Raw genomic sequence first — 14,889 nt, 5'->3', positions numbered from 1 at the left:
CTCTCCATTATGTTCTTCTCAGTTTCTACATTACTGTCACTAGAGTTGGTCCTAACTCTGATATTAATGTCAACTACATATCTACTGTAGAGTAGAAGAGTTGTGGACTGTTCTGCTAAGATTTGTTTAAATTTTCTGTCCCACCATGTCATGAAGTGGCCAGCTACATCCCCAGCTATACCTACACCAATGGCTGCGCCTTGAACCTCCATGTGTAGTTTTTTGCTAAACTCTACTTTTTGGTTCTTCAAGGTGGTTGAAGGTGGAGATGTGGCTGGCCACTGCATGACCCGGTGGGGGACAAACACACATACACACACACTGACTAGACAATAGCAATTTCAAATATATTAGCCATCCAGCATGTCTGAAGAGACTTCAATATTGTTTACTACCAATATTCGATGAAAAACTGGGCGTAACATTCTGATTTATTATATGCCATACCCATTAATATATTGTTTGAGCACATAAATATATATGTTTCTTTATTACCCACAAGGGGCTAAACATAGAGGGGACAAACAAGGACAGACAAACGGATTAAGTCGATAACATCGACCCCAGTGCGTAACTGGTCCTTAATTTATCGACCCCGAAAGAATGAAAGGCAAAGTCGACCTCGGTGGAATTTGAACTCAGAACGTCAAGACAGACGAAATACAGCTACGCATTTCGCCCGGCGTGCTACCGATTCTGCCAGCTCGCCGCCTATAGCACATAAATATATAGATCTACATATATCCATATATTTGCCTCTCTGTGTGCATGCGTGCGTGTGCGTGTGTGAGTGCGTGGGAGGGGGGCGACGCTCGTGTGTGTAATGTATATGTGCTCACACACACGCACACACATATATGCATATACATATATGCATATACATATATGCATATACATATATGCATATACATATATGCACATACATATATGCTTATATATATATATATATATATATATATATATATATATACGTTAACATATATATATATACATATATATATATGTACATACATACATACATATGTATATACATATATATATATATAAATACATGTAAATACTTATATATATATATGTGTATGTATGCATGTATAATATATATATATATATATATATATAATATATATATATATATAAATATATTATATATAGTTATATGTGGTGTGTGTGTGTGTGTCATTACACATGTTTAATACGAACAATAGACAAATTGTGCGCAAGAGACTATGCCTTTATGGAGTCTATATATGTCAGTAGGTTTGAATAACAACAATAAAAGCCCCTCTGAATTGCTTTAAAGAAATGATTAACCAAATCATGGTCACATTTAAACCTTTATCAGGATATTTCCATTACTCTCTTTTACTATTTACTCTTTTACTTGTTTCAGTCATTTGGCTGCGGCCATGCTGCAGCACCGCCTTTGATCGAGCAAATCGACCCCGGGACTTATTCTTTTTGTAAGCCCAGTACTTATTCTATCGGTCTCTTTTTCCGAACCGCTAAGTGACGGACACGTAAACACACCAGCATCGGTTGTCAAGCAATGCTAGGGGGACAACACGACACCACAACATACACGCACACACACACATATATATATATATACATATATACGACGGGCTTCTTTCAGTTTCCGTCTACCAAATCCACTCACAAGGCATTGGTCGGCCCGGGGCTATAGCAGAAGACACTTGCCCAAGGTGCCACGCAGTGGGACTGAACCCGGAACCATGTGGTTGGTTAGCAAGCTACTTACCACACAGCCACTCCTGCGCCTATTAACTGTGATTTTTAAACGTAGTTACGATAACTTTGCATATTTACTTTTAATACGTTCCAGTAAATTCGAACGTGAAAATACAAATTGCTGCTGTGTTTCGTTACAGGAGAATGGCTTTTCTTTCTTGACGAATATGTGTTCATTATACACTCGATTCATTAGCACAGGGAAATTCCAGTACTGATGGTTGATCGACATCATTGTATCTCGGAAGCCAAAGAAATTAACATCCCCGGGCCAATGAATTAACAAGGGTTAATGATCTTGTTTATAAAGCAGCGAACAAACTCTACATTGATCCATGCTGTGTTGCAACCGATGATACATCGTCATATGCACAGTGATCAGCGAGATTCCAAACGATGAGTTGCGTATTGCAAAAACGTTCCAGCCAATTCGAACGTAAATATGCTAATCACTGTTATGTTTCGTCACAGGACATCTTTTCCTTTACGACGAATATATGCTTATGATGCAATTGAGTCGTTAGTGCAAGAGATTCTGGGATATCCAGTGATTCGACAGCATTGTGTCTCGGCTGCTAAGGATGAATGTATTTAACGAATGTTGATACTCCAGTTTATAACTTCAGCGAACACATTCGTCGTATGTATTTTGAACATATATCCATCATAAAGAAGCAACACATGCAAGTGTACTTTAGGCTACATGAACTAATAGCTCTGTCCGTATTTAAAGTGAAAAGGTTATAATCTGAGGCACATCTGGCTGCGATATTTAGCACCATGTTGGGGAGTTAACTGTAATTGCATATTAAAAAAAAAAGAAAAGAAAAAAGAAAACCTCTCTGATGTCTCAAAGCGAACTAAACTCCTTTGTCTTTTTACTATGTAATCTAACCTTCTTACGACGAACACATACAGATACGCTGCTGCCGTAGTGTTTATTATGTATAAGGTTAATATTCAAAGTGAAGCAAGTACATATGCGCTTCGAAGACGTGTTTTAAAATGCAAGCAGATAGCGTTGAATTACTGATAAGTGGCTTCAAAATGTTAAATGAAACTAACAAAACTATTGAGGAAATGGATTCACAGCTAATATTTCCAGCTGCTTCGGAAGTTAAATTTTCATTATCAACAAGCAATTATAAAATAGTTTTTGTTGTGCAATTAGTTTAAAACCAGCTTAATAGCAATCAATTGTCAATGATTGCTGTGACATAATGGATCCTATTATTTTCGTCTGAAGATTATACATTATTAACAATAGCAAGAAGAAAGGAAAAATGAAAAGGAAAAAAAAAAAACATGATATTGTAAAATCATTTATGAAACGAAATTTTAAATATTTTTGATTTTGAAGGTTCTATGTTATCAGAGACAATACAATAACGGGACCAAAATGTTCGACGGCATTTCATCCTCTCCCCAGCTACGTGACTACGATTGAGTTGTGGTTGTATACCTATGAAGTTCGCTATGTAATCATATAATTCTGAGTTCGATCTCTCTACGCCAAAACACATTCGGCCAGTGTTTCCTACCTATAATTAATTTATGACGAAAAATCTGTGGAAACCTGTCTTGTATACATATGTGGTCTGTGCATATACATACATACATACATACATACATACATACATACATACATACATACATACCATACATGCATGCATACAAACATACATACATACATACATACATACATACATACATACATACATAATTAGCATGTCACGGAATTGTTCTCGTAAGAGGGTCTCTCAGAGAAAACTAAATGGACCCAGGAAATATGAGGACATTCAGCTCTTTAGCTGCCCAGTAGTAGTAGTAGTAGTAGTAGTAGTAGTAGTAGTAGTAGTAGTAGAGAAGGAGGTATATATACGATGGGATTCGTTCCATCTTGTCACACAGCCCTATATACAGAAGAAACAGCATTTCAAAAAGCATATGTCAAAAATCCATATGTATATATATATATATATATATGGATTTTTGACAAACAGAAATGCTGTTTCTCATCTGGTCAGGGCCCGCTCAAGGTACCTGCAACTCAGGCAGTCGCCCGGGGCGCCATATGCTTTTTAGTCTACATATTCAGTTTTTCTCCTTGTGAAAGTTTTAATAAATTATATTTGTAAGGGACGCCAGCAACCCTAGGGTCGGCCCTGCATCTGGTTATGACTATGAAAGTGACGATAAGCTACCGTTCACAAAAGTTCCTTGTCCTGTTGGGGGGACCTGCTTTTCGGTTAACCTCACCAGCTGCGCTATCACAGTTCAACAACTGGTGCCAAGTTGGAGCCAGATGTTGGCCATTGATCTTTAGAACTTTGATTGTGAATTCATGCATCATTCGCACACACAGACACACGCACATACACACACACACATACGTACATACACATACACATACACATACACGCATATACAGATATACACTTATACCCACACACACACAGGGCAGGCAAAACTATGCCACAAACACAAAATTTGAACAAATTCAAATACACGACTTTCGGAAACACACACACACACACACCACACACACACACACACACACACATACGTACATACACATACACACATATACAGATATACACTTATACCCACACACACAGGGCAAAACTATGCCAGAAACACAAAATTTGAACAAATTCAAATACACGACTTTCGGAAACACACACACACACACACACACACACACACACACCACACACACACACACACACTCATACCCACACTCACCGAGCAAAATTTCCCTAGAAACACATGACTTTCGCAAATACATACTAACTTAGACAGGCACTCATCAAAACGTCTCTATAAACACAAGGTAAAGAGCAATTCGCTGCGCCTTTGTAGTCAAGGCATTCAGTAGTAGTGATCATTTTCCAGTTCCGTTAAATACAAACTCTGGGATAAGATTGATTTTGGTATCATTGTTAATCTGGGTGAAGACTGGGATACGTTCTCTTGACAAATGGTGGTTTTCTTTGACGAACGTATCTTGATTTCTGAATAAGGTAGCTTTGTCCGCTACTTTCATTCACTCCGAAAAGCTCTATCTACGACGATTTCATCTCAATCGAAGGTGAGGGGCTTTCTCCGGCCGGGTTGCAGATCCGTGGAATAAGCTGCCGGACGAGATAGTGAAGATTGCCGACGACCGCTCGGTTCAAAGTCTCTCTTGACCAGAAATGGCCTGAACTGTTTTTTATGACCACCTGTACATAACTCCCTGTCCCCCCACATGGCCTTGCTTTTGCTTTTTGAGCCAATATAAGTTGAATTGAATTGAAAAAAAATCCTTATTCCGTAAAAAGTTTGCTTTGTAAGGATAAACAGTTCGTCTTTGAAGTTTTTAATTTGCGTTGGGTTTGTGTTGGTGATTGATAGAGAAACCGTAGAGAAATTGAAAATGAAGATTTGTTGTCTACAGTGTGGAGTAGCAGTAATCTCACGCCAAATCTTACAGACGGGGGCAGTTGTCCAGCCTCAAGTTTTTATAAGCTCTTGCTGGTTGTAGAGCATATTTTCCGACACCAAATTCCCTGTTTTCTATGTGTTCTGAAGCAGGTGTGTTGTGTCTCGAAATGATTGATCTTCTTAGGGTTGAAGGTTATCAATGCCCTAAAATGTAGAAGGCTCACCCGGGTGAACGTCAGCTACATTTACTGTGGATAAATATTTTTCTTCCAAACGTTATGGAAAGAAATAGAACACTCTAGGTTTTCTTCTCATTCCTGTCATGTTTTTTGGGGTGCTTTTTTTGTCATGTTGATTCACTGTTTGTGTCAGTTAAAATAAGAATGAATTCCCCAGAGTTTATTGTTTCGTACAAGTAACGGGAGTCAGTTTAATCGAGTTTCCCCTTCCCTTTAAATTGCTGGCCTTGTCCCTAAGCATCAGGGCAACGTACCTTGCAGCAGAGAGTTATGGCTCATTACGTTCTGAGTTCAATTCAGCTGAGGTTAGCTTTACCCTTCATCCCTACGGGGTCGAGAAAACAAAGCACCAGTAATGTACAAGGCTGTTTTAATCCACTTGACCCCCCCCTCCAACAAATTATTGGCCTAGTGCCGAAATGAGAAAGCATTATTTAAAATTTTCTAGGTTGTCATCCTTGATTTCTTTTTAAAACAAGTATTAGTTATTTGGCTTATATATTCTATTTATTTTATAACATATGGTATTACTTGTAATGTTCATTTTTTGTCATATATATATATATATTGGCCTGCTCGCTTAGCCAGCGGGGTGGCGTCATCTGAAGGCTAAAACAATGCGAAGCGCATTGTGACAAGCGATGTGTAACAACATCTGATAGTCTGGTCGGTCACGTGATCACGTGACCGACCAGACAATCAGATGTTGTTACACATCACTGGTCAAAAATATATATTGGCCTGCTCGCTTAGCCAGCGGGGCACCGTCATTTAAAGGCTAAAACAATGCAAAGCGCATTGTGACCAGCGATGTGTAGCAACATCTGATAGCCTGGTCGGTCAAGGTGATCAAGGTGATATACATATATATATATTATATATATATATATATATATATATATATATATATATATATATATATATTATATATATGTTTTTAACGTAAAATAAGATTATTATTAGATTCTCCAGCTGTCGTATCAATAACATTTCATAACATTTCATCGGATATAGACTGACAAAATTTTAAAAGGGGTAGGGCTGGAATGAAAGCGGTGGGGAAGGAATCTTAAAATTAATAAGCGTGGAGGGGATGATTACTCAAGGCCCCAGAGTACTTTACAGTGGCAATTGTTATTGCTTTTAGGGGTTGTTATCTAAGTCTCCACCCCCACCCCTACCCGCCAACGCACAGCATATTAATTAGGGCAAACAGGCTATAGAGTTTCGAGAGAAGGGTGAGTTGTTGTATAAATCTTCTCCAGTATCTCCATGGTTCCGGGTTCAGTCCCACTGCATGGCACCTTGGGAAGTGCAAGTGTCTTCTACTATAGCCTAGGGTCGACCAAAGCCTTGTGATGGATTTGGTAGACAGAACTGAAAGAAGCCCGTCGTATATATGTATATTATATTATATATATATATATATTATATATATATATATATATATATATATATATATATATATATGCGTGGTGTGTTTGTGTGTCTGTGTTTGTCCCCCTAGCATTGCTTGACAACCGATGCTGGTGTGCTTATGTCCCCGTTACTTAGCGGTTCGGCAAAAGAGACCGATAGAATAAGTACTGGGCTTACAAAAGAATAAGCCCCGGGATCGAGTTGCTCGATTAAAGGCGGTGCTCCAGCATGGCCGCAGTCAAATGACTGAAACGAGTAAAAGAGTAAAAGAGTAAAAGAGTATCTGACTGGTATTTCTTTTACTCGTCCCGGAAATATAAAAAATGAAGTCAACAAGGCAAAGCATTTTCTCCATTCTTTCTGTAAAAACCTTTGGGAGCTGGACTATAGGCTTCACCTTTACTAATCTATCTCCGATGAAATACGATGCCGATGATGTCTAGTATACCGAAACATGTAGAGTGTTGTCGCTTTTGCTTTTAAATAAAGAAATGATTATCCTTTCCCTAAACAATCGATCAACTTCGAGCGATTAATTATAATTTATTCAAATTATCTCCCCTTTTGTTTGAGAGTCGCAAACTGCTGCTGATCAGTTATTGTTTACTTTCTCAAACTAAGATTACGTTAAATCTTTAACTGAATTATCATTTCGTCTATTTGAGTTAGCTCCCTTAGCTCATTGTATTTTAAATTTTTCTCTTCTCTTAATCAACAGAAAGCTACTAAGTAAAATTCCATGAGAGATTAGGCAATGAGCACTGAAAATGAGAATTTACAGCTTGTTTACTCGTGATTGTTTTGTTCTTTGACACAAAGTTAGCCTAGTTCATACAAACGGATCTTTTCGGTTTGAACGGGAGTTTTTAACATAATTTCTAGGTAACTAAAAAATGTTTAACTTCGTATACTGGTAGAATGTGTTTATAAAACATCTTTTTCTCTTGGTTTTATTGAGAAAATTCTATAGTTTGTAAGATATTTGTTGTTTTTTTATCCTTCAATTTCTGCAATTTCAACCAATCAATTACGTCCATTGAGGTAAAAAAAAAACATTCTGTGCCGTATGAATATGTCCCTCGTTTAAGAAACAGATTGGGTTTATTTACATTTCTGAAGAAAAAAAGATACCCTTCCCCCCACCCCTAATCCTAACCCTAACCCTAAAACATTGAAATGCAATAGATCGATAATAGGGTCATAATTATGGGTGACAATTTCATATGACACCGCTAGAAAAAACTGCCGTTCAAACCGAAAAGATCCATACAAACTTATGATCAAAAAGTATTCAAGCCGAAATCATCCAATCTACTATTTTTTTTTTTTTTTTTTTTTGCGCGTTTCAAAGGAGGATCTCACTTAAAGTGAGGCAAGAGAAATATATTCAATAATGCCAACATGAATTTGGATGTTTAAGTTAAAAGATGATGTTCTGTATATTGTAGACGAAGAAGGGATTAATATCAAAAGGAAAGCGCAGGAGTGGCTGTGTGGTAAGTAGCTTGCTAACCAACCACATGGTTCCGGGTTCAGTCCCACTGCGTGGCATCTTGGGCAAATGTCTTCTGTATAGCCCCGGGCCGACCAATGCCTTGTGAGTGGATTTGGTAGACGGAAACTGAATGAAGCCTGTCGTATATATGTATATATTTATGTATGTGTGTGTATGTGTTTGTGTGTCTGTATTTATCCCCTCCAACATCGCTTGACAACCGATGCTGGTGTGTTTACGTCCCCGTCACTTAGCGGTTCGGCAAAAGAGACCGATAGAATAAGTACTGGGCTTACAAAGAATAAGTTCCGGGGTCGATTTGCTCGACTAAAGGCGGTGCTCCAGCATGGCCGCAGTCAAATGACTGAAACAAGTAAAAGAGTGAAAAGAGTAAAAGAGTAACCTACGAATCTGCAGGCTGAGTTCTGATGGAACGAAATATATCCTTAGTTGTCCCTCGTGCATAAAAGTACTTTAATTTATATGCCTAAGCATGTAATGAAAGTTTGAGAGATTCCTTTTTAATCTCTCTCCGAATCTGTAGGCTGAGGTCTAATCGAACGAAATGTATCCTTATCTTGCCTTAAAACGACGTTAATTTGCATGTCTAAGCATGTAAAGGAAACTTGAGAGATTAATTTTTAATCTCTTGACATTTGTCTCTCTCTCCGGTCCCATTCACCTTTTTTTATGAGAGACACTTACAGAAACAAAAACTGCCAAGCTTTGTTTTTCTCTCTCCAATTAAAATTGCTAAATTTTTGACATATGGTATCCAGTACACCATCTTTTAACTTAATTAGGTACATCCATGTAATTGGCCGAATTTCATTATTTCCCTGAGATTATTTCTATCTGTAAATATGCAAATTATATCTATATATATATATATATATATATATATATATTATATATATATTATAGAGAGAGAGAGAGAGAGAGAGAGAGAGAGAGAGAATAAAACTTTACATATATAAATATAAATAACGTGAAATACACGAAGGGACGAACATGAAAAACAGACAGGTCATTCAAAGCCTTCACTCTTCAGTCAGAAACCGATTCATCATTGCAAATTTCGGCTGTTTAATTCTGATAAGATCTGCTCTGAATCGGCCAGCCCCAAGGAGAACTAAGCCGTGGGCATTAGATCGCTTGGTAGAAGGAAAGAATGCAAACGCAACAGAGACGAACATGAAACGAAAAAAAAACTTTTTTGAAGACAGTAACGGTTAAAAACAAGAATGAGTAATTACATATATGCAAATTACTCAAGCCAAAAGTATTTGTAGCTTTTTTATGCGCAAAGTCTGTTGTCTCTGATCTATAGATTTGGTGAAGTAGTACTATACAATACTAATGGGGTCACAATGACCGAAACAAACTGTCTATATTTGTCCTTTGCTCACAGACAAAAATTAAATTCAGAACTTAATCCTTAATTTCTCGAAAGTTTATATTTTTCCTTTAAGAGTCACTTACGACTAAGTGCTATTAGCTTCTCGTTCACAGGTAAAGTAGGCCAAAGATGTGGCCTAATGATTCAGGTGCTGGTCCTACGATCATAAAGACGTGGATTAGATTTTTTAATCAGACAGCATTTTGTTCTTTGAGCAAGAAGACACTTTATTTTCGGTGGTTCATTTTTTCTCAGTTGAAAATTAACAGTATCCCAGTGCTGAGTCTATCCTTTCCTCCTCCACCTGTCAGAACAATGGATATTCTACAGAGTCAAGGGCGGAAGGGTTGCTACATGGGTAGCCAAAGCAGTTAGCAAAATCATAGTTATACTCGCTTACAAGTGACGACTATGCATGCATGAAAATGAAATTGAAGAATTAATTCTTAATTCTTTGAAATTATTCTTCGCCCCCCCCGTTTTTATTTATTTATTTTTTTCTCGTGAATTTCTAATAATTGCTGCAAGTGTTTTTTTTTTTGTTTTGTTTTTTTTTTTGTTTTTTTTCAGAATGAAATTTCGCTTATCTAAGATTGCCCGTTCGGCATTCACTGCATCACCATTTTATTTACGATAACATTATCTAACACGTCAGTTGCTGTCTTTTACTATTACATTTTTTTTTTTTTTTTTCGAAAGCAGTATAGAGATTACAAAAGATTTCTAAGCAAAGCAGATCATGAAACTAAACTGAAGCCCCTTGTATTGAACAGAGCTTCGGATTAGAAGTCTTGGGAAAATCGGATTAGAGGTCTAGGGAGAGACTGAGTAACAATGTAAGATTGAAATCTTTGGTAAGAAAAAGTTTGAAAATCGTAACTTTCGTCACATGAAACACTGGAGTATTTTTAAAAAAAAGGGAGAAAAAAAAATGAAGGGGAAAAATTAATCTACACGCTTCCTCTTTTATTAGTTAACTAACTGTTAATATGAAATTTAGGCTTGCTGTTGTTGATTAACATAATTCCGATCAGATCGAACCGAATTCTACTGGAAGACTGACATACCTACAACAGTGCCCTTCCAACTTTGTTTTTTCGGCGATTTTTCGTCTCTAGTAGACCTTTCCGTCGATTTCCGTAAAAAATTTTTTTTTTTACATATGGGCTTGCGGGAACTTTTGAAGTAATATACATACATATACATATACACTGAGTAAAAAATTTCAGTTATCTCTTTCTTTCACACATTACTCTGTCTCTTCACACACACTAACAGAAACACTTCACTTACACAACATACTGTCTGTCTCCCACACCCCATCAAACACACACACACACGTGTACATCAATGCTTCCAATGCACGGTAACTTCAAAAGAACTTCCCTCGTCATGCAATCGCTTTCTCTTAGTCTCTTTCGCTCTCATTACTTCAAAAGTTCCCGCAAGCCCATATGTAAAAAGAAAAGAAGTTTTTTACGGAAATCGACGGAAAGGTCTACTAGAGACGAAAGATTGCCGTTTTTTCATAACCTTCAGAGAAATAGATATTTCTTAATGAAATGTTCTAGAAATACCTTTCAGATAGTGTAGACACCGAATATGTCGGAATTTCAGATTTTTTTTTTTTTTTTTTTTTTCTGAGCGGGTGTCGAGGAGCTTAAGATAATTCAGTAAATCTACCGATAATCCATTCACACGAGACACATTTGTTTCCTTATAGAATTCAGAAAAAGGGGGTAGGAGGGCTGTGTGGTAAGTAGCTTGCTAACCACCACATGGTTTCCGGGTTCAGTCCCACTGCGTGGCATCTTGGGCAAGTGTCTTCTGCTATAGCCCCGGGCCGACCAATGCCTTGTGAGTGGATTTGGTAGACGGAAACTGAAAGAAGCCTGTCGTATAATGTATATATATATATATATATATATATAATATATATATATATATAAGTGTGTGTGCATATGCTTTGTGTGTCTGTGTTTGTCCCCCTAGCATTGCTTGACACCGATGCTGGTGTGTTTACGTCCCCGCCACTTAGCGGTTCGGCAAAAAGAGCGAAGAATAAGTACTGGGCTTACAAAAGAATAAGTCCCGGGGTCGATTTGCTCGACTAAAGGCGGTGCTCCAGCATGGCCGCAGTCAAATGACTGAAACAAGTAAAAGAGTAAAGAGAAAAGAGTAGAGTGTTTTCAACGAAATTTTCTGCAAATACTTTTCGAATGGTATAGATGACGATTATATCGGAATTTGATGATGCGCAAAAATTAAATAAATAAATAAATAAAATCGCTGGGTGTGCGGCACATACAAATTGACTCATATCACCACATTTTTGGACAACAAGAAACTTGAAATTTTGAAAAAAAAGTTGTGATGAGTCTGTATGTATATGTTCGCGTTCACAATTTTTTGTTTTGTTTCTTTTTCACGTTAAATTCTAATCTATATATATAAAACTCTAGTTGTGTGAGTGTCTGTCCCCTTCGATTTAGATTCCTAACTCCTCCCACATTTTGCGGTGCAGTTTAACCAAATTCGGGTATCTTATAGTCGTGATTCATATCGAGCCCGTCTGACTATTAGCGCGCGTCAACGATGAGTCTACGATTTTAAAAATAATTTAACATCATTTTTTATTCCATTTTAATGCATAAAATGCATCGTATGTCGATGGCGGCGGAGTTGGCGTCCACGCTCACAGCTGCACCTGTTTGCTTTCCCCCTTCCCTCCCTCGTGAAGCTGTGGGGAAGGGAGTGTAAAGAAATCAACGTCGTAATGCGTTGTGAAGGAAACCAGCGTTCTTTTAGAACAACGACTTCATGGCTTGAAGACACCAAAACAAAAATGGCTAAGAAAGCCCGAATTTATAAGGGAAGTAACTCTCTAAAAATGCTTATATAGTTATTTCCCTTACAAACCCGAGCAACGCCGGGCGATACTGCTAGTTATAATATAATCGTAATTTACACCATCTGAAAAGTATTTATAGAAAATTCCATTAAAAAAAAAACAACACCCAATTCTCTGCAAGCTATGAGGAAACAAAGCAGCTGGTACGTGTGAATTTTCCAAAACTTCTCTCCTAACCCCCTCCGAAAAAAATTTTCGCAGCCAATATCGATCGATATAACCGCTATCTACTCCGGCGATCTTTCGATAAAAGTCTACTTACTGCGTCATCATGAGTGACTGTGTGACATTGTCTTTCATCTACTCGACAGAGCTGAACAATCAAACCACACACACTCGTGCACAAACGAACTCACAACTGGGATCGTGTACTAATACCGAAGTATTGCCATCTACACTTTCTAAAATGTATTTGGTACAAAATTCCATCTAAAAATGTCTCTTTTTTCTTGAAGCTTTGAGGAAACAAAAATGGGGTGGGAGCGGAGCACACTTATGTAGGTATGCCCAAGATATTTTAGCCTTTCAAATATTGGATACAAGATGTTATTAAAAGTGTCCATCATACTTTTAACCCTTTAGTGTTTAAACTGGCCAAATCCGGCCCAATATATTCTACATGTTTTATATTCAAACTGGCGATGTCTAGCCTCTCACACCTAACCTACAATGCCATTCTAAAAATAAGTAATCACATCATTGAAACCTCAAAGCTGTAAGATGATCCAGGATTAATTCAAAACAATTTGAGTGAAAAAGTATTACATTTAACAGAGTAATCTGAACGCTAAAGGGTTAAAAGATAATGCTGCAAGATTTGAGAGAAATCTGGCTGCTATTTCTAACATGTGAAACCCTCCACCTTCGTTGGTTTGACACCTTCGTTGGTTTGACACGTTAAACGCAATCACAACTACAACCACGTCGTTGATAGGAAGTTGTTTGCTCTGGTGCAAAGGATAACACATCTCCATCCCCGCTCTTCTTATCAGCAGTCTTGGGGGCTCCGAAAGAAAGCTATTCCTAAACACACACTCACACACACACATATATATACATGCGCTCATACCAGAACGCAAGTGTGATCCGCTAGAAACCGCAGTCATATTCCACCAAATCATACTTATATGTCTTACAAACAGAACTCATTGAACAAAAACGTAAAGTCTGAATTTATACATACATACATACTTACATACATACATACATACACACGTACGTACGTAGATAGATAGATAGACAGATAGATAGATAGATAGATAGATAGATAGATAGATAGATAGATAGATAGATAGATAGATAGATAGATAGATAGATAGATAGATAGATCAATATATACAGATAGATAGATAGATAGATAGATAGATAGATAGATAGATTGATAGATAGATAGATAGATAGATAGATAGATAGATAGATAGATAGATAGATAGATAGATAGATAGATAGATAGGAGACCTTCGCCTGCGGCTACTATTTGACTTTTTGACATCAGTGACCGCTAGTAATGAACGTGTGTGTGTGAGTGTGTGTGTGTGTGTGTGTGTGTGTGTGTGTGTGTGTGTGTGTGTGAGTGTGGTGCGCGCGTGCGCAGGGATGGTCACAAATAAAAGATACTGGAACATGGATTTGTTCGTTCAAACAGGACTGACCTGAAGTTAAATGATAGAGGCGCAACAGAGAGAGAGAAAAAAAAAAAGAGAGAGAGAGAGAGAGACAGCAGACAGACGGACAGTCAGAAACGGGTATACAAAAATGCGTGGAACCTACCTGCTCTCTGTTTTCTTTATTTCCTCGGCAGCCGACTTAACAGAATCCAAATCAGATAAATCTAAATCCAGGACTTTGATGTTATCGTTTCCCGTTTTCTGCTGGATCTCCTCGCAGGTAGCCTCAGCCTTTTGCCGGTTGCGACAGGCCAGAATAATCCGTGCCCCATAAGTGGCCAGTTCAAAGGCAGTGGATTTACCAATTCCCGATGTAGCACCAGTTATCAGAACTGTTTTGCCGTCCAGTTTAACCTCCGATTTGTATTGCAGAGACTTGGTGTTCTCCAATAGAATGAAGTATATGACGGTCAAAAGACCGACCAACAAAGCCACTAAAACTAATAAAAATATCATATTTGAAAGAAAAATTATTAAAAACTACTGCGAAATAAAATCAAAAACTCTGGAGCCTTTTCTTACGAGTTGTGTTACAAGCGCGCTCCTACACAATTTCTGAGCTTTTCACATATTCTGCGCTATTT

General features: G+C 37.7%; 1 protein-coding gene across 1 annotated transcript in view; it reads right to left on the bottom strand.

Moving 5' to 3' along the window:
- LOC115216393 (dehydrogenase/reductase SDR family member 13) overlaps positions 1 to 14,883 on the bottom strand; it is a 70,391-nt gene extending 55,508 nt beyond the window's left edge. The window contains exon 1 of the mRNA XM_029785688.2: positions 14,409 to 14,883. Within this exon, the coding sequence (XP_029641548.1) occupies positions 14,409 to 14,761 (353 nt within the window). The 5' untranslated portion in view covers positions 14,762 to 14,883. The remainder of the gene's footprint in view (positions 1 to 14,408) is intronic.
- Positions 14,884 to 14,889: the final 6 nt, after the last annotated feature.

The sequence above is a fragment of the Octopus sinensis genome, linkage group LG10 (genome assembly GCF_006345805.1).
Source record: "Octopus sinensis linkage group LG10, ASM634580v1, whole genome shotgun sequence".
NCBI classification, from domain to species: domain Eukaryota; kingdom Metazoa; phylum Mollusca; class Cephalopoda; order Octopoda; family Octopodidae; genus Octopus; species Octopus sinensis.
The sequence above is the reverse complement of the archived record's forward strand: the minus strand, read 5'-3'. Positions and strand labels throughout refer to the sequence as shown.